This window comes from Sturnira hondurensis, unplaced genomic scaffold, assembly GCF_014824575.4.
Source record: "Sturnira hondurensis isolate 20B ecotype Veracruz unplaced genomic scaffold, ASM1482457v3 Scaffold0020237, whole genome shotgun sequence".
Taxonomy (NCBI): domain Eukaryota; kingdom Metazoa; phylum Chordata; class Mammalia; order Chiroptera; family Phyllostomidae; genus Sturnira; species Sturnira hondurensis.
In genome coordinates, this window is record NW_028092868.1 from 8,748,186 (window position 1) to 8,767,963 (window position 19,778).

The following is a 19,778-nucleotide window of genomic DNA, read 5'->3' on the forward strand; positions in this document are numbered from 1 at the left end:
CCTAGTCCCAAAACCACCTTGCTGGCCGCTGCTCCTGTCCTTGGGCCGCGGCCTCTCCCCTGGCCTTGTTTTCCCTCACCAGCCAGGTTCGTGCCTCTGTGCAGGGACCAGTGTCCACACTCCTGTTTCTCCCTGCTGACCAGTGGTGCCTCCGCCTTGTCTTATTCTGAAGACTGTGACCTTCACCTCCAGTGACCTTCACCCAGAGGTTTGCTTTCACTAGCCCCAGAGATCAGGCTTCATTCTGCCTGGCCAGCCCCTTCTTCGTCCTCACAGGGGGTTGGGAGCCACACCTGGTCTTCCTGGCACACCGCCAGGTGACTTTCCAGGGACAAGATGTGGCTGGCACAGCACCATGTGTTCTAGTCAGTCTCCTCTGCACAGGAGCCCCAGTTCCTTGGGCCCCTGCGTCCTGGCGGGGGCACTGGTTCAGTCTCACATGGCCCTGCCTTGCAGACTGGGAAGCCCGACTGGGAAAGCTTGGTTGCACCTCGGGCCCGGGAACCACTCTCTCTTGGGGGTCCAGTGGCACCAGCACCCGGGCAGCCTCTCCAGTGGCCGTCTGTGCTTCTGGATGGGACTCGTGTCAGCAAAGGGGCCACACGTAGAACGGGGCCAAGGTGTGCAGTGGGTGTGTCCACTAAGAAATCACTCTTGAGGGCATTGTTCCCTCACAGAAGTGCCTTTCCCCTGGTCACTGTAAGGGGCACGCATCGACCCAGGCGCCCCAGGCCCCCCCTGGCCTCGGCAGCGCTGTCCGTCCCGGGCCCCTAGATGTTGCCTGGTGCTCACGTTCCTACAGCAAAAGCACACGCATATGCCACCGATGTCTGAGTCACTGAGATATTTATTTTTAAAGAGTTAGAAACAGAAAAGTATCCTTGTATTTCAACTTACCTAGCATTTGTGCAGAGCTTTCTGATTATGAAAGTATTATAATGTACAGTTCCTTTGTATATGCATAAAGCCAACGCATTATGGAAGAAAATAAGCCACGTGTCAGCCGAGGTTATTTGGGGGAGTGGAGTACATAGGATTTTGCTCTCTGTTTTCTAGAATTTGTTATTGCACTCTTTCAAAAATGTGTGTATGTGGGTATTACTCTTGCAACAGGGTAACTGATTCAAATGATAATAAATCAAGAAACATACAATCAGGAAAATGGACTAAACAGTAAGTGCTCTCTATTAAGAAAAGTCCCCGAATGAACAGAAATACAAATAAATGGATATGCGACTTGAAAATCACCCAGAGTCTCACCACTCAGAAGGGCCCAGGGTCAGTATTCTTGGGGTGGTGCTTCCCTGTTTTTCTTTGCTACATTTGACAAACGGGGAGCATACTAACTGAGCAGTTTTGAATCCCGCTCCCAACCTGAACGGACCCTCGAAAGGCTTCGGCACTTACCCACAAATGAAGTAAGGAAACCACTCGAGGCCTGGGAGCACTTTGACCTTCCATCTGGCACGGTGCAGCCTGGGCTCTTTGAGTCAATTCATAATCGATGTAGAGCTATAGCTTGTCTGTAATATGAATTGTGTCTGTGACCCCAGCACCTTTAAACATGTTTAGATTAAAACGTCCAGGGCTCAGGCTGTCCCTCTCTCCCCCGAACCCTGCAAACTGGACTCCCGTTCTTCCCGCGGGAAGCAACGCCCCACCACGTGCCGTCGGCTGACAGCACGCTGACCGAGCAACCGGGGAGAACTCGTGTGTAAGTCGTGCTCACCATTCCTGTGCACAACCACACAGAGGCGGGCCTCCCACACTGGAGCGTGGGTCGTGAGCGGCTGTAGGATTGGGCCTGCATCTTGTCTGTCTTTCTGCACTCTCCCCCTCTGCCCCTCCACCACCCAACTGCAGCCCTGCACCCCGGGGGCTCAGGGAATGTTAGTTTCCCATTGGACTGTTTTTTCAATGCATCGAAAGTCTGCTGTATTTTGCCGTGTATAATGTGCACCCGTGTTTTTGTACACACCATACATGGGACGATTATACCCATGGTAAGTAATCATCAGATCCATGTATAATGCCCATAGTTATTTTTCTCTCAAAAATCTGGGCAAGAAAGTGTGCATTATACACAGCAAAATACGGTAATCACTTGGCATGGAAGTGGGTTTTTTTTCCGTTGCTGTCATGTCCAAGAACAGCAGCTCCGTCCAGGCCGCGTCTGACTGGTCGGACGTGAAGACGCCGGAACCGGATTCAACTGTAGTGTGAACGACCTGACGGTCATGGGCACGCCGTCTTTGTTTGAGGAGTGGGACATCACTACGTTGAGCGATGTGGGAAAGGTCATTTATGAGTATAAACCAATTATCTTAGCACCACAGTAAAGATGTTCTGGAAATCATGGTAATTACTTTGTTAACAGGTTGGCCTGTGACCGGGGCAAATCGCTTTTAAGGTTCACCCTCTTTGTGTTCTACAAGAAGGAATCCCCAGAGTTATGCCAACAAACTGGAGTGGAGCTGAGGAAAACAAAAGTTCCAAGTATAACTCTGTGTAGTGGGGAACAAGCGGATAGAGCTGGTTTCTACATTTGACTTCTTTGCTTAGTAGCAATATCTGGATTGTCTGCCCAACATCCACCTCCCACCATTTAGCCATGCTCAGTCAGCTGGTGGAGTCTCTCAATTCGGGATCTTGGTTCTCCAGACGAGGGAGTGGTTCAAAGGGCTTCCCCTGAGCGATCCCACGGCGTTGCCTGTGATGGCCAAGAGGTATGGGCTGCTCAGCCTCCTCAGCGTGCTGTCTGCTGCTGAGGCCGGGCCTGAGCCGCAAGCGGCAGGTTGTAGCAGGGTCAGGCCTGGGCCACGTCCGTTCTGCCACCTGGGAAGTGCGTCAGCAAAGAGGTAAGATCTGCCGCCAACCCCTGGAAGACAGAGGGTGTTCCAGCCATGCCTCCCTGTTGTCAGCCTTCATTTCTTCTCAGAGACTCAGTATTCGGTAAAGAAATGTATTTAATTAGTCATTTTTTAAAAACCTAACATTTCTTCCTTTCTTTTCCCATAGATTATTACAGTCATTTTCTATATATTTTTGCCCCCCCCCCTTTGATTTTAGCATCACAGACTCTAGGTAGAAGGACTTTATAATCCCTCAGTTCACCGCTCTGCTCAGCAGTGACGATACGCCTGCCCTCGGTTCTACGTAGCTCTGCCTGTCGATCTTCCCAAACGGACCCCTGCAACACCACCCGTCAGCACCTGCCTGTCCTCGTCTGTTGCCCAAAGATGCAGGTCACACTCACTGGCCTCAACCGTGGGGAGTGCCAGCCAGCCTTCGGGCCTCCTCCCCTTTATCCAGAAGAGTCTGCGCTTGTGCTGACTGGTCTCACTGCCTGAGCTATGAGTTTTCCTCACTTTCTGACCGAATTTGTGGTGTGCTTTGTCGTGGGACCACCTCTCTCTCTGCACCCATCTGGATCCTCCCTGTCCTGCCATAGCCCAGAGGGGTCTCGCTCGCCCCCATCTGAACTACCACTCTTGTTGGGTCTCCATCGGTGTCCACTGGCCTCTTGGAATTGCCTGTTATCCTTGGGGTCGGGGTGGGGGCGGCCTTTCTCTCCAGGTTGTAAACTTCACGAGAGCAGGGCCCATGCCCGTTTCTGTCTATCTCCTTGCACTTGTACAGGGCTTCGCCTGCAATATCGAAGCAATCAATGTTTGTGGGAGACCGAGAGCAGCTCATTGGTGCTCTCAGCACTGGAATGTGTAAGAAGATGTGCCTGTTGCTCCTGAACATCGTCGGGCCCTCTGGTCTCCCTCAAGTCACATCCAGGGAAGGGGAACTTGAAGGAATGCGTTTGCCCCAGAAAGAGAATTTGGGGCCTTTCCCAAGTCTTCCTAAGATGACAGCCTTGCTGATCAGGTGGTGGGAGACATCACCAACCTGTGTCACTTGGAAGGCATACTCCACCTCATGGGACACTGAGACCTGGAGCACAACCGAAGATTCCAGCTTGTTTGACAAGTGTCACCTCGAAGTCCCCGTGAATACCCCCACCCAGCCCTTGCGCCCCTGTGGGTAAGGTTTGATGTCTGTGCTGAGACTTTCTTTTCTCCTCTGAGAGCAGAGGGGGAGTGATCTTGACATTGTGTTCCCATGGCAGGCATGAACTGGCAGATGTGAAAACACAATTCATACCTTATCAAGGAAAACTGAAATATCGCTAATAGAAATCATTCAACTTGTTGGTAAGACATATTGCTTCTTAGGAAGAGAAAGGCATTAAGAAGATCAGTATTGTGTGGCAGGAAGAGGCTCCTGGGGTCTGGGGCAAAACCTGAGAAACAGCCCACATGGCGCCCTGCACACAAAACCTGGCCTAGGCCGCTCCCCTGGCCAGAAACCCACTGGCCAGGGGGCTGCCAGGAAGCCGTGACGTTCTTTTGTTCTCATGGCAGTTCCCCCCCTAAAATACCTGCAGGGAAGTGCTAAAACCAAATCAAACCACAAAAAGTCTGCGACTTGATAGATTTTTGGTATTTATTTGAGGTCCTTAAAAGTTATTGCTTACCTTTAATCTTGAAATGCTGCCTCTTTTTATAAGATTCTCTCCCCTAACAATTAAAATTAGACCAATCCCAGGGGCTTACGACCAGCAGCTGTGCCCGTCAGAAATGGGCCGGCTGGCAGGATCAGATACAGGAGTTGCCATAGTTACTCCTGCATCGTGAGAGCAGGAGACACGGGGATCCAGCCCTCATGCATTGTCCCGGGATGGACCCGCCATTCACCATGTGCCTGGGAAAGCAGACTGAGTGCTTTGCCACCAGAATAAATTTTTACCCCCAGTTTTAAAGCTTTCCCTAGCTTTTCCAGCCACATCGATTCCATTGATAACTGGATGAGAATTTTTTGTTAAGCTGATAAAACCATACCCATGCAGCCTACGGTCATCCCGGATACAGGCCACCCTCCACAGTCGTGTGTCACAGGAAGTGCCTTGCTGGCCAGTGGGGAAATAACAATGGCCCAGTTGGCTGGCGCAGCAGTGACCAAGCCGCCAGGAGGGGGCCTCCAGATGCTTCTTTCTCCAGCTCAGAGCAGTTCTCCGGAGCAGCTGGCCTTGGATGGCACGGGGCTCCCGAGCCCTGGCTGGTTTGCAGTTGACCCTGCAGCACAGGCCTCCCAGGCTCCCCCCAGATCGCCCTAACCTCATGGTCCCCTGCTCTGTCCCTCCAAAGGCAGCCTCAGACTGTCACCGAGCCACGTGGGACAGGCTGCCTAGGGGCTCCTGATGGGGCCTGGCAGGGACAGGCCCCCAAGTGACATCTCTGTAGGACCCTCTACTTTCTAAGCAATCCATGAACCCGGAAGCTCTTGGGAAGCGTGCCTCAGTGTCCCCCAGAGCAAGTTACTTACTCTCTCTAAACCTCAGCCTCCTTGCCTGCAACACAGGGGAGTGGAGCGCTTGAGAGGGAGCACCTATGGCAGGATTAATGCAGTTCCTATCGCCTAATTCCTGGGAACAAATAGCTCAAGGAATGTTCAGTATCATTGCATCTCTCAGGCAAGAGGCTGGGCCAAAGTCCACTGACCTCGCCCCCTAATTAAAAGGAGTAACTCCGTGAAACAGTTATTGCGTGTGTGCCCTGTACCTGTCTGCGCTGGGCTACGGGAGACTAATCACCACCTAACCGCTAACTCCCAGCTGCTACACTTACCAGCAAGAGTGCGTTACACTTTAACCTCTTTGTAGGTGTCTCTTTCCCTGGAAATCCTGAAATCCTCAGAACAATGCTGTAAAGCAAGAAGTCTCATTGTCCTCCAAGTAATGGGGCAACCGAGGCCCACCAGGTGTGCACCCAGCCCACTGCCCAGGCCACGCAACAGGGGTTGATGCGGACCCCTGGCCTTGGGGCCTGGTTGCCTGCCCGTCCCCCACCCCATCACTGGGTGCAGGACACTGCTTCCTGCAGCCTGGGAGTTCCATCCTCTCCCTAGCAAAGGGGGTCGAGTGCTAGGCCCCCACACTCTTCACATTGGTGGCACACATTTCCACCACGTGAATCCTCCTGTTCTCCCCACTAAGCCAGCTGCGAGGATTCCAAGATAGGGGAAAAAATAGATTCACTTTGGCTTGAAAGAAAATAAATGCACCAGATACATCACAGTTGTTTGGGGAGGTCATCACAGAACTTTATAGGTAATCAATGATATTAAAAATTGTAATACAACAAAGACGTAAGTGTCAATAGCAGACCAGGCACCTTGCAAATGGTACATGTTAAAAGTCTTTAACTTTACAACCATAGGCTAGAGAAAGGGATGCAATTTATTGGACCCGTTTCACATTTTTTCCTATGAGTCATTAAATATTTAAGCACCATAAAATTCAAGCATTTTGCATGGCTGTGGCAGCCAGGCTTGCTGGTTTCGAATGCATTATGCAGAATCTCTGGAAGATAATAACAATGACAATCACAGAGTCCTGATTTCTACTGTCAATTGTTTTGTTTCCTGCAGAACTTCCCGATAATGTCCCTGCAAGAATTGTGACTCTTTGGCGTGTGGTAGAGTCATTTTAAGAATTGACATAAAGTAACATTTTCAGATGCTAAGACTTGGCCAGGTTGAAAGAATTCTAATTAGTAATTTATAGGCAAGTGAGAATCATAATTCTACGTTAAAAAGAGACAAATGTTTTTCATATCAAATGGTTTGTTTTAAATAGAACATGTGGCGGTAATCAGTGTACAGTGATTGCTGTGTATTAGCCCTGCAATCAAACTTCATTTCCAGCTCAAGAGTAGGTGTGACACCCCATTTTATACTTGAGAAAAGTGGGGCCCAGGAAACTGGGGCAACCACCCAAGGTGCCAGCACAGAGTGCCTGGGCCAGATTCAAACCTGGGTTCAACCAGCTCGGAGGTCCACATTTTCCCCCTCTCCTCAAAGCCATACCAAATAAAAGTAACAATTATCCAATTAGTGTGGTGAGCTCATGGAAACACAAACTGAATGTGCTTTCCTGGAACACATAGAATGATTTGCTTCCCTGTAATGTCTAAGGGGCTCAAAGTACAATCTTGGGTGAGCTCCAGTCATCACACACCATCCCGCCGACTCTTCCTAAGCACCAGTGACACAGGCACCAAGCTTGTAACGATCCTGTACCAGGAAGCTCTCTCACCACGAGGGAGGGACAGAGTTCCGCCCGAGTCAAGTCAGGTCCTATTTCAATGAAAAGTCCTCTCTCAGCCAAATCTCTCAGATCTCATCTGTGAAATTTCAGTTTCTGCAAAAATAGCTCTTCTCCAGGAGCAGGTGATGGTTCCAGTTTATCAATTGGCTTCCTGTGAATGGTTGTGAGAAGAGATCAAGGCTGTGCCCATAGGTCGTCACGTTCAAAGACTTCGAAATTAGAAACGGTTGACACTGGTTACCGTTTTGCCAATGAGAAGCCCGTGGGCAGAGCAAAACCTCTAATGCCTCATGGCGCCCACTGAGTTGTCAGTGAAAAAAGAACTGTGTCAATATGGGCTCAGCTCTGGGTGGGCACTGGGCACACAGGTGAGTGGAGCCTGGCCCTGCCCTGGCAGGTACGGACAGGGAGGGGCTTACGTTCTAGCCAGAGAGAGGAGGGAGTATGATAAGACACGGCAGGAGCCTTGGAGGGACGTGAGAGTGTGGCTGGGCAGCTCCAAGTCTCCCGGAGGAATTCATAGACGCCCCTCTCCCTCAACTCAGTCAGTTTGGAAGGTAAGGCATTGGCTGTCAGGTCCATTTCTGGAGGGGTTGGGAGGGCGTCACTGGTAGAAACAGCGGGAGCTTAAGCCTCAGGTGCTCAGAAGCATGTAGCATACCATAGCACAGTTTAAAAGAATCAATAAGTGGGTTGCATGAACCAGGGACATCCAGAAAGCATTTCGTCTAAAAGCATACCCTTTTCTTCTTACTACAAAATATTCTTAAAATACATTGTCATCCAGGGACACCCCTAACAAGACCCATGGGAAGTGTGTTCTGCACAGAAGGGCACATTCGCAGTTAGTGCTCGACGTGGCAAATACCTCTTATAAACAAACTTCTGACTGAGTTTTCCTCCTCTCAGTGACGTGTGAGTGCATTGAAACTAAGCACTAAAATGCGTCCCTCTCTCATGAGAAATGGCTCTCATTTTCTCTAAAATGACATTTTTTTTTTAAAGAGAAAGGCAAGTTTCCTAAAAATCTTCTTCAACCTGCCTTTTGATATTTAGGACTAGACCACTGAAACTGCAGTAAAACAGAAAACATATTCTTTGCTCTTCAGAAAACTGCTCATCGTGAATTGACACAACTTCTAAACTTTTATGGGAAAGTTTAATACCAAATGTCACACTGCTTCCTGGGTGTATAATACTGATAGAAAATAAAAATATGTTTTTTAAACTGGGAAAACAGGAGGCTCCTGTGAAAATCAGTAACAGGAATATAAAATTCAAATGGTAGGTTGTCCATGTTCCGTTTAGAGATAGCGCCATGCCTTTCTGGGAGGGTGACCGTGACTTCAATGAATCTTCTTACCTAAGTTTAATTAAGTCAGCCCTTAATTTCCTCCCAAGTGCATAATGATGGCCCTGTCACTTCCCCGTGTGAGCAGCTATTATGCATAGGAGGCAGAGTGTCCATCGGGGGCTGCGAGCCAGCTCCTCGGGGGGCTGCTGGGGAGAGCGAGACGCTTTTGTGAGCCACGTGCTGCCTGAGGGGCCCCATGTGGCTGTAGGCCCATTAGCACACACACACCGAGGACAGGCAGGACCCCGACTGGGGAGAAACGCCGTCCGCTGGGAAGTTCACTGCCACGGGAAGTCAATTTTTGTGAATCACGGTCTTAATATTCATTAATAGCTTTTAGGCTCTTAATCCCTTATGGAATATATTTTTTCCGTAATTGCTACTTTTCAAAAGGGTTGCCAGAGTAGGCATTTCTATTCTCTGAGAAACGCAGGAGAGAACATAATGTGGTGCGTGCATCTGTAATGTATTTATGCTAATGTCACATCTCTGGATGCGGTGACTGTGGTTCTTTCTGGCACAGCGGTTCATTCTGCTTGGAAATGAACTGTTAGCGCCGGCTGTGCGGGTTTGTTGGTTTTTGTCTTTTCTTTTTAAACCTCCTTGGGTCATGGTTTTACAATTATTTAAAGTGCATGAAAAAAATAGATTATAGGGGAAATCATTTTGAAATGCTGGAAATCTCTACTTCCCAGTTTCATTTGTTGGCCTATTTATTTTCTCCTGTAAAATCCATCCAGAAGCCCCCTGTATTACAGGGTAATTGACTTCAGGTGTTTGAGGTGCTATTAACCAATGAATGGAGTTTTCAGTAAATGTAATTTGTAATCTGCCATCTATTTGCCTTCCTGTGAATTAGCCTTTTTATACATGTAAAGAAAGCCAGCTCTTCTACCCCCCTCAGTAAAATAAGGGTATCTGGGTCTCCTCTAGGTTGGGGAGTCCAACCACTCCACACGGGCAGCATTTGCTAAACCTGCCCGGCACAGAGCAGGGAAGTACAGTAACCGTGGGAATCACCACCACCGGTGTCCGAAACGAGCACCATTGCGTCTCCCAGCACAGCTGGGACGACCGCGTCCCCCAGGAAGGTCCTCTTGGCATCAGGGCGAGCCTCGGGGTTCTCTAGCTCACCTTCACGCAGACCTGGCATCTGCTGATTTTCTGCCGCTGGGCCTGACTGTCTTTCAGCGTGTCTGGTGACGGTGCCTCAGCAAACTGCAAGTGTGGCTGGACCACCGTCAGCCAAAAGCTGTACTTATTGGCGAAAAAGTGGCAAGTCCCCTGCCGGCCTTGGCATTCCAGGAATGGCGCTGCTCTGAAGTCTTCCAGGCAGCTGCCCGGCGAGGTGAGAGCCTGCCCTCCTCCTTGGTCCCCAGCTCCCGTGTGCTGCGAGGATGACAAGAGACAGTTAGGGCTCAGACACACGCAGGCAGCCCCAGACGCGGTCAGTGCCAGGCCAAGGTCTGGACCCGACGTTATGGCTTTCCCTGAAATCATCCCGGGGAGGCCAGACGAGATCTGCCAAGGAAAGGAGAACTAGGGACAGGCGGGGTGCGCACACAGAATTAAGCCGCCCGCACCAAGGGCTCAATCACTTCCACCTTCTAAACTCCACCAGGTAGAAGGAAAAAGCCATCGACAGCGAGAAGAAAGAACGGCCCTGCATCTGGGCAGGCTGTGGTTTGCGGTGGCCTTTACCACCGCATGTTCTTCTGCGTCCCTGTGCACGGAGTTCGCGGAATTGCCGCCCCGACAGAAGGGACACCAGAGGGGGTGACCGCGTGGGCGTGCAGGGACTCACCATCAGGAAGGAGTACCCGACCCAGAGGCTGCGCCAGGCCCGCGGGCACGGGGGGATGGACTGGTTCTGGCTGTGCAGCGCCACGGCCTGCGCCGGGGCCTCGCACACGGCGCAGCGGCTGATGTAGGGGCGGATGTCCTCCTCCGACAGCGGCGTCATGGGCAGTGGCGCGGCGCTGGCCAGCCAGTAGGACCGGTCGTTTCTGCGGGCGTAGTGGCACACCTGGTGGATGTTGCAGTAGGCGAAGGGCAGCGTGCTGAACACGGGCAGGCAAGACCCGGCCAGACCTCGGGGAGGGAGAGGACACCACGTGGCATGTGAGCAGGCGGTCCAGGTGTGTCCAGCGACCTTCCTACCTGTGCCATTTGCAGACAGACGGTCTGGCATATGGGGGCCCTGGCCAAAGTCTCCGGGCAGTGGTGAAAGTGGGGGATGGGCCCAACCGTTTCTGCCACCTCCCGGGTCCCTCATTCCCTCACCCACCCATCCCAGGTGAGCCAAGCACTCAGCCAGGTGCGGGGGCAGAGCACTAAGCGCACCGCCCCGTCTTCCCGAAGCTCCCGCCCCGGCCTGTCGGAAGCTGAAGGAACAAATGGGCGAGGAAAACACAGCATGACCCGCCCTGTGGATGACGCATGCGGGGCCCAGAGACTTATGGGGAAGAAGCCAGAAGAAGTGATTGGAAGCTAGGACCTGAAATACGAAAAAAAATTGGCCGGGTTTGGTGAAAACTATTCAAAGAAGATGCAGAGTAAAGAGGGTCAGAGATGATGAGGGCACGCAAGCTCGACCTCCAGACGTTCCGTGGGGGAGAGTGGGGGAGGAGGTCTGTGCGTCTGTCTCAAGGGTGTCCAGAGAACAATCAGACTGAGGATGCGGTTTTGTCTATGCCGAGGGATGTGGGTTTTATCCCAGGGGCCCCACAGAGCTTTGCGTGTGCGCTCTGGCTGGGACAGGGCAGAGAAGCGAGACAGCTGGAACCGAGGCCGGCCGGGCAGAACAGAAAAGGAGGAAACAGACACAGTCAGGTGTGACCGGGCTCTCCCTCTCCCCAGGCCCCTCTGACGGGAAGGGCCATGGAGAATCTGGGAGGAGTGAGGGGGACATGTCAGAAGGTGTCAGCTATAGGCCTGTACCCTGTGACCGTCTTACTAACAGCCCAGCGAAGGGTCATGGCCCAGTAAGAGCGGTGACCAAATGCACCCCACAGTCCTCCATCCTGGTGGCATCTCCCTCCTGTGCCCAACACCCGACCTTCATCCTCTGGGAGAGGCAGAGTTTGCCAGCCCCCGGGCACTTCAACTCAGCTTGAAATCAGTCTCACTGATCTCCTGAAGCCTGACAAGTAGTACCAAAAGGAGGACTCTCAAAATCAAGTTCAGTCATTGAAACACAAACTGGAGCAGAGCGGGAGGTTGGTGCAGTGAACGCCACACTGTATGTCATCTTCAGGGCACGGGCAATGAAACCACTGACACAGAAACAATTTGCATGTGCAAGTAAAGATTGCATTTTGCATCAGACTTACATCTCACTTACTGACCATCATGGTTTTTTATGACTAGTAAATAGCCAGAGAATAATGACAGAGCCAGAATGAGCCTCTTGACACTGCACAGGACCAGGGGCTTAACAGAATTCACTGCACGATAGAGAAAGAAAAAAGAAGCCCAGAGAAGATGGGCGATCATTGAAGAGGTTTGTGAATGTACAAAATTAACCCAACAGAGTCACTCGTGGGCAATGGACCCGGGCACTCACGTGCTCTCTACGTACCAAGGTCTTGATTGTGAGCTCTCTCCTGTCCTTCCAGGTACAGCAGGCTGTAGCCCGTCCAGAGCTTGGGCATGCCCATGGGGCAGGTGGGCTCTCCATCCGTCTGACTGTGGAGGACCAGGAGGTAGCCACTGAGGTACCCAGGGCCGGACCCCTTGGGCCCAGGATCCCCAGTGGGCCCAGGAGGGCCTGGAGGAATAAAGGGAAAAAATGAAGGCTGCTTAGGGGGTTCAGTGTCACACACATTTCTAATCACCCCTGTCCCAGGGCCTTGCAAAGTGCTCAGGGAATGGCAGAAAACAGGCCCAGCCCACTGCAGAAGGCCCCTCACACAGCCTCAAGCCACGCAAACAGCTCACGCGGCCAGTGCTTAGTTACTCCAGGCAGCATCCAGGTGGCTGGGTGAGATTGGCCTACACACGAAACAGCCCAAACTCCCTGCCCTCCTGGAGCTTATGTTCTGCTTGAAGAAATGACACACGATACACGTCATAAAAAGGGAGACTGTGAGACACGTTAGAAATGGTGAGGGCTGAGGAGGGAGACCTGGAACGGGAACGACACGCCCCAGGTGTGATCTTCCAGGCAGCTCCGACCGGACCTGGCGCCTGCCCGGCCGAAAAGGTGATGCTCAGTCGGTCTTTCTGGTTTTCTCTCCTCCTCTCCGCTTCTCTCTCTCTCCTCCCCTTCTCTCCACATCCCTCCCCCCACCTCTCTCTTGCTCGTGCAAGCCAGCCATCCACACCTTCTTCCCTGAGGCGTGTCTCTTTGCTTTCTTTCTCCTGGGCTCCAAGGGCCCTTCGTTTGCCCCCGTAACTTGCTTCCTGAGCCCACACATTCCAGCTGGTTCATTCCCTCCACCATGCTCTTCCTCCACCTCTGTGATTTTCCAAATAAAGTTCTGCTTGTATTTGAAACAAACAAAAAAAATCGGTCTTTCTCACACCCACAGAACTGCCTCATGGTTCCTGCCTATTCAGTTGTCAGCTCCATTCTCAGAAGAACAAGGGCCGGGGATCCCTGTTCGATCTCTTCTTTTAAAAGTGGGGGAGTGGCCCTGGCCTGGCGGCTGAGTTGGTCGAAGCATCATCCCACACAACAGAAGGATGCAGGTTTGGGTCCTGGTCAGGTTGCAGGTTTGATCCCCGGCTGGGGCATGTACCGGAGGCAACAGATCAGTGTCTCACTCTCACTTCGATGTTTCTCCCTCTCTCTGTCTCCCACTCTCTAAAATCAATAAACCTATCCTCGGGAAAGGATTTTAAAAAAGAAAGGAGGGGGCAGGCAGAGAGAAGGCCTAGTTCTAGAATCTGCGTGGCCGGTGGGAATAATCAGGTCTACAGAGTGGGAGTACGGCCTCTCTCTTGTGCCCGCCCCCCTCAGGGACCGACCTATCCAAGAAGCCTGGGTTGATTTCTAATTGCCAGGAGCAAAAGGTGAAGTTGACTTCAAAACCAGAAGTTGTGTGGGGTTTTTTTTTTCACTTGTTTCTGGGAGACCAGCAGTCTCTCCCCATCTACACTGCACGCCGGCACTCACAACGCGGCGGCTCGTGCGCTGAATCAGCCCTGCTCCTGGGTTTTGTTGAACCCGTCAGGATTTCACAGGTGGAGGTCTTGGACTTGAAAAGCGGAATGTAGGGGACACGGCCCCCAGGTTTCTCATGGCAAACACCGGGGGAGGCCGACCTGCGGCCTCAGGCTGGGCTCCTTGTGGTCGCTGACCCTGCCCAGCCCTCTGCACACCTTCTCATTCCTCACCTGGCATTTCCAGAGGGTCTGCGAACACGAGACTGTATCCTGATGCCTAACGTAGATCCTGGTGCAGTAGATGTCAAATTTCTATTCTGAAGGGTCTTATCTCCCCCTCACACGATGCCCACTCCCAGACGTTTTTCTTGAGTAAGAGCCTCGCATGCCACAGAAACTCTATCGATGGCCACGCAGTAAGATGAAGCGAAGTCAGAAAACCAGAGGCCAAGTAGATCGGCTGAGGGTGAGGGGTGGGACCCCCGGCACCATCCCCAAGATCTTCAGCCCAGTTTCTCAACTGAGGTCCCACCGCAAAGTCCAGGCTGACCTTGGGAGAGTGAACAGCTGCAGGGGCTGAGCCTTTCACGATCCTGTACAGCGGTTTGGGAAAATACCGGCCTGGACACAGCACCCTGACTTGTTTTTATGGCGGGTGAGTATCAGAACGTGGGGGGCAGGGGGCATCCTGTTTTGTTCTCGTCTCCATCTCCCTACCACCTGAGCGCTGGTATCTAAGGCGAATGCTTTTAACAGGGTCAGCTTGGAAAGCTGCTTCAGAAGCCGGGAACCTTGTACACGGATCTGCTTGTCAGAGAAAAGGCGAGAAACTGAAACTCTTTACCTGGTGCTCCAGGGAGGCCGGCTTCTCCCATGTCGCCTTTGTGTCCTGGAGGCCCGGGAGGCCCTGGGATGCCATCCTCGCCCCTCCTGCCATCCGGCCCGGGCTCTCCTTTGCACCCTGCAAGAAGTCCATGATGGCAATGGGGAAGACAATATGACCCCGGCTGGCCAGCAGCGCTCACCGAGTCTATACCACATTCCACCTGAGCTTCCCGGCTCATTTCCCTCCCGAGCTACGTCGTGCTGGAATCCTACTGTCTCCACTTGGCACTGGGGTGCCTGAGGCTCCGGGAGGCGCTGAAACTTGCTAATTACGGCCAATGAGCCAATCCCAGGCAGAGCCAGAACTTGAAGCCAGACTAGGGAGGTGCTGAGAGGGTTTTGCACAGTCTTCCTAGTCTTGTATATCTGACTTTTTTTTCCATTGACCATGTATTGCTTGTATCACTAAATACAATCCTTACTAATGATTTTTAGAAGCCCGGGGGAATGAAATGTAATAGGATTCAGCTGAAGGTCAAGTTAAATTTGGAGCAAGAGCAGCAATGTTTTAAGTAGTTTTCCTGGTTTTAGTGTTTATAAGGTGCTAAGTCCCAGGGCAGTCCCTTTACGTGGGTGACCTGAGCCAGCCTTCTCCGGAGCAGCCATGTGACTGGGTGCTCTCTCTCCTGTGCCAGGCTACCGGTGGGGAGACTGGGGCTCAGAAAGATGGAGCCAATCACAGGTCAGCAGGAAACGGGCCAGGGGACTGCTCCATCCGCCGCCAGCCCCTGCTTCGTGACCAGGCTCGGAGCTCAGTGCACTCCCTGGGAGACGTAAGCTGCGGGAGGTGGCAGCCGTCATATTGGTACTGAGGGGTTTTTTAATCATTTGCTTACTTTTGGCCAGGACATCAATTCATTGCCACAAACTCCTTTGGGCAGAGTCGCAGATTTGGTCCTTGCCTGTGAAGGGGTTTGTTGCCCACAGCCCTAATTACCTGAATGTCTAACATTCTCAAGGCTCTGAGTCTCTCGTTATTATTCTCCCTTCTTCTTTTCCTCCCATTCTCTTTTCCCCTCCCTCCTTCTACACCACAAGTTAGCCTAAACCAACCTCATCAAGTCAAAGAGAGCTCACTTAAGTAGCTCTCATTCTTTCCCACCCTTGGACTTGACCATCTTAGGAGCCACCTGAGGGTTGAGAGCAGGGGATCGCCATACTCCGGTGACCAGGTAGGTATGTCACTTAACTGCCCTCTCACAGCTGTCCCAAATGCACATCCCACTGAACCTCACTGTTTTTAAACTATGTTCTAACAGCACCTGCCCAAAAGTGTCCCCCACAAACCCCCTTCCCCCCCCACTACCAGCCGGTCCCTGCACTCCACGCCCTACACCGGTGATCTGCTTTCAGCATGGTGTTCCAGGCACTCCTGACCTTGGCATAGCTCTCATCACACATTCTCACTCCTGAATCACAAAAGAATTCTCTGGGGATGTCAGGTGGTGCCTGGACTGTGTTCTGTGCACAGCAAACATCGGTGGGCAACAGAGGAAGCCTCTCCTTCTCCCTGTCTGGGTGGGAGGCGCCCACCCCCCCCCCCAGTAACTGGGCAGAACCCCCTCTCCCTGGATGGCGCCCTGGACACGAGAGGGCACATCTCCTTCCTTCATATCTCCTTCTCGTTGCATATGCAACAAGCATATCTGATATTTTAGAAGGAACACCAGGCCCCCAAGGGGAGCTTGGAGCAGTCTTTTCTCTCTCCCACCCGACGAGATGATTCCAACAGTGGCCACTGTGCATTTCCGGAAAGGGCTGCCCACGGGCTCACAAGCCAGTGACTGGCTCATCACAGAAGAAATGGCAGGCGTTCCCCCAGTGCCGTCCACATGGGCTGAGAGCTCTCACAATCTGGGGAGAGAGTTCACTCCCCGAGGTTACAGTGCAGGCTTGGCTCCCCTTATTAAGGGAGGACAGAGAAACGCTCAGGCAGCTGACATTTCCAGAGGCAGGTAGGAAGGCTTTTCCTAACCACAGTCGTGTGTGCCCAGAGCTTTCCGCTTCCTGGACTTGTTCTCTACCTGGAACTTGTTTTAAAGAAGAAACAGACACAGATGGCGCTTAGTGTGGCTGTTACCACGCTTACTGGGGCTAGAAAGAGCCAGAAGTGGTTTTTCTATGTGGATCTCAGCTGTGGCTTGTGCCCACGTGTCTGGTCTCATCAGCTTAGCGAGGAGGAAGGTTGTGCGAGGAAACAACGACATCATTTTAAGTGGAGATGGGACTTCCCCGTGGTGGCTTCACAGCCAGCCTTGGGGGTGGTCCACACCACCCCGCACACCTGCAGAGGGCCCAAGGCAGTCAGGGCCAGGCCACTTCAGACCCTCAGGACAGACTTGTCAGTTTTGAGCAACGGGACAGCACAGCCGATGCCTCCAGGGTGGCCAGCAGGGAGAGACAGGAAGAGGGGACCAAGGACAAGAGGGGTCCTGTACAGCAGGAGCCAGGGGGCACATGTCAGAGAAGAGGGGGCCAAAAGAAAGCTCGGCATGTGAGCGGTGCACAGGTGGGCACAGAGGACGCTCCCGGGAAGAGGGTCACCACAGGGGGAGCCTCACTTTCCAGGAAGGACAGCTGGGCACCTTTTAAACACCAATCCCACCCTGTGGCATAACTGTGGCCTTGAGGTACTCTCGCCGCCCACAGGCAGGGTCTGTGACATCAATAAGAAAAAGGCACAGGAAGCCAGAGAAGGCCCTTCCGTGGCCACCTGCACCTCCTCCAAGGGGAATTAGAGATGACAGGTGCTCACACCTGAGCCTTCGGAGACTGTCGGCCCTCTCTCAGAAGTTCACTATGCAAAGAGAATGTCATCTGTGCCCAGGATAACTATTCAGTTCAAGTGGACAGAATTTGCCCATTTGACTTTTCTCAGTTACTTTCTTTGGTTATTTTCCAAAACCACCACAATGGACAAACCCAGCCCCCTCTCTGGTCTTGACGGATGTTAGGGTGAATTGGCGGATCTCGACCTTGGCTGTCAGCTACAGCCATTTGGAAAGACTTCCTAAAACCCTGGCACGTGAGCTCTGCTTCCCTCTGTATCATGTTCGTCTGTGGTGAGGCCTGGGCACCAGCATTTTTCAAGCCCCTCTAGTGACTTTAACCGACGGTGAGGGTTCAGTCACGAGGGAAGGTGTCACTCTCAGCTGCCTCGACGGCGTTCATGAAGTCTATTAGGGCTCCTCAACCTTGAATGCATGGCCTGTGCCGTATTCTGGGGTCTCGTTAAAATGCAGACCGTCGTTCAGCAGGTCTGGGGTATGACCGCACTTTGTGCAGCAAGGATGAAGCTGGCTCTTCGTTACCAGGTGATTAGGCTGCCCTGCCCACAGCTGTGCTCCTGCCCCTTCCCGTCAGACAATCCCGGTTCCTCTAAGCCCAACCTTTCCTTAAAGGCTCTGCCCAAATGCCAGCTCTTGCTGGAGTCTCAGCAGCCATATAGTCCTCCACACAGGGATGCACCACTCCTTGTCTCATTCTCCAAATGCCCTTTGCTCAAAACTCCTTTAGAACACAAATTGTCATCTCCCATTATGTAGCATCCCTATGTCCTGATGGCCATTTCTGCCATGAGGTTGGAGACCCTGGGGGTGGGGGGAGAAAAACACACCCCCACTGGAATTGCCCACACCTGGTTCGTACTCTGTGGTGAAGAGAGGGAATCTGGAAGTATTTACTGAACTGAATTTGCAGAACCCCATTACAGGCTTACCTGTTCTGCTTCAAAGTTATGTTTTTTTTAATGGTGCAGGGGCGAGGGGCCCAGCTCTCAATACTGCAAGGCAGCTTGGTTTTTAAAATCAGGTTGATGGATGAGTTATCCTGCCTGACTGAGGGCTTGAGCCATGCACTGAGGATCAAAGCAAAGAGGAGCTAGGCCAATTCCCAGGACTCAGTGGCTGTCATAGAACATTGCTCCAGTGGACACCCAATTAACTGCGGAACAAACACAGATGCATGAAGCAAGTGCCCACGACAGCCCCCCCGTACCGCTTTGAGGAAAGCTCCAGAGCTGTTCTGGACACCACCCACGAACTGCTCACACTCCAACCGGGGTAGGGACATCACACTGCATGGGCTGGGGGAAACACCAGCAAAGCAGGCAGAGCAAAATCCCTACTTCCAATTCCGTTGTTCCTAAACCAACAGGAGTTATCACCACAGCTAGGGTGATGGGAAATATGAGAAAGGGAACGGCCTGGTGCCTCTTAGGGTAATTTGCACACTGGTGACTTAGAATCAGGGGCCTTGTCAATTGGCCTGAAAAGATCAGCAACTACCAGACGACCAGCCCAGGACTCCCGAATCGCTTTGTGAATTAGCCAACGCAGCGGACATAGCCGGACAGAAACCAAACGACCTGGAGGACATGTTTTAAAGGAACGGTTTAGTTTGAATATTTAAATAAGGGTCCTGCCACCCCGACAAGGATGGAGCCATCCTCAAATCAATTAGAGGAACAATGCAGTTATTGCTGTAATTTATTGCTGTAATTTAGAGTGCCCTTCCCTGGGCCCCCCTCTCTCCCTGCCCCAAGGATTCACCCCCTTCTCCCTTCTCCTAGGCTGTGTCTGCTCCAGGGAGCCCCGATTCAGTTGTTTTTCATTCAAAATCAAGTCGACAGCTGTTAATGACTGAATAAAGCATCTACTTCGTTGTGCTAAAAGGTTTCGAAACCTCATGTCCAAAACCCGCCCAAGTATAAAAGATTTAAGTGGAACCTCCTCATAAAAAATGAAAAGGAAGTGTCACTCCAATTAGGGCATGATTAAGCCTTCGGAAGAAAATTTTCATTTATCCTCACTAGTTGCTTAGGCTCCTCCCCACCCCCCAAAACACCTACTGGGATTTTCATTCCAGCAATACGCCTATGATGATGATAATGAGCAATCAGCATGCATCTCGTACCTGCTCCTGGAGGGCCTCTCATTCCAGGGGGCCCCATGGCCCCTTCGGGTCCTCTCGGGCCTGGCACCCCAGGGAGCCCCGGGATTCGGGGGCAGGCATCCAGATCTGCAGGGGGCCCCGGTTCACCTGAAATTGGAATCACCACTTGCGTGATGGATTCGCGTGCTCACAGACAAGCTCCTTCTGCTACCTCAGGTTAGACGGGCTTCGGACATGACACCCGCATGTTGTCAAGAGTGTCGGGCCCGTCTAAGGTCTAAGAAGGTGGTGGGACTTGGTTCCCTTCGGTGCATGAAAAACTTGCAGAAAGCATTTGGTTGAATAAATGACTGACTGGACAAGCAACTGAATAAGTGCATG

General features: G+C 52.1%; 1 protein-coding gene across 4 annotated transcripts in view; it reads right to left on the minus strand.

The window, feature by feature from the left end:
• Positions 1–9,528: 9,528 nt before the first annotated feature.
• COL4A4 (collagen type IV alpha 4 chain) overlaps positions 9,529–19,778 on the minus strand; it is a 106,394-nt gene continuing 96,144 nt past the window's right edge. For 3 of the 4 annotated variants that reach the window (XM_037029271.1, XM_037029272.1, XM_037029270.1), the window contains exons 44-48: positions 19,419–19,544; positions 14,464–14,580; positions 12,091–12,279; positions 10,315–10,601; positions 9,529–9,899 (exon numbers count right to left, since the gene is read on the minus strand). In XM_037029271.1, coding sequence (XP_036885166.1) covers positions 9,636–9,899; positions 10,315–10,601; positions 12,091–12,279; positions 14,464–14,580; positions 19,419–19,544 — 983 coding nt within the window. In that variant the 3' untranslated portion in view covers positions 9,529–9,635. Of the gene's footprint in view, positions 9,900–10,314; positions 10,602–12,090; positions 12,280–14,463; positions 14,581–19,418; positions 19,545–19,778 lie in introns of those variants that run through there. The other variant, XM_037029273.1, reaches the window with a different exon arrangement.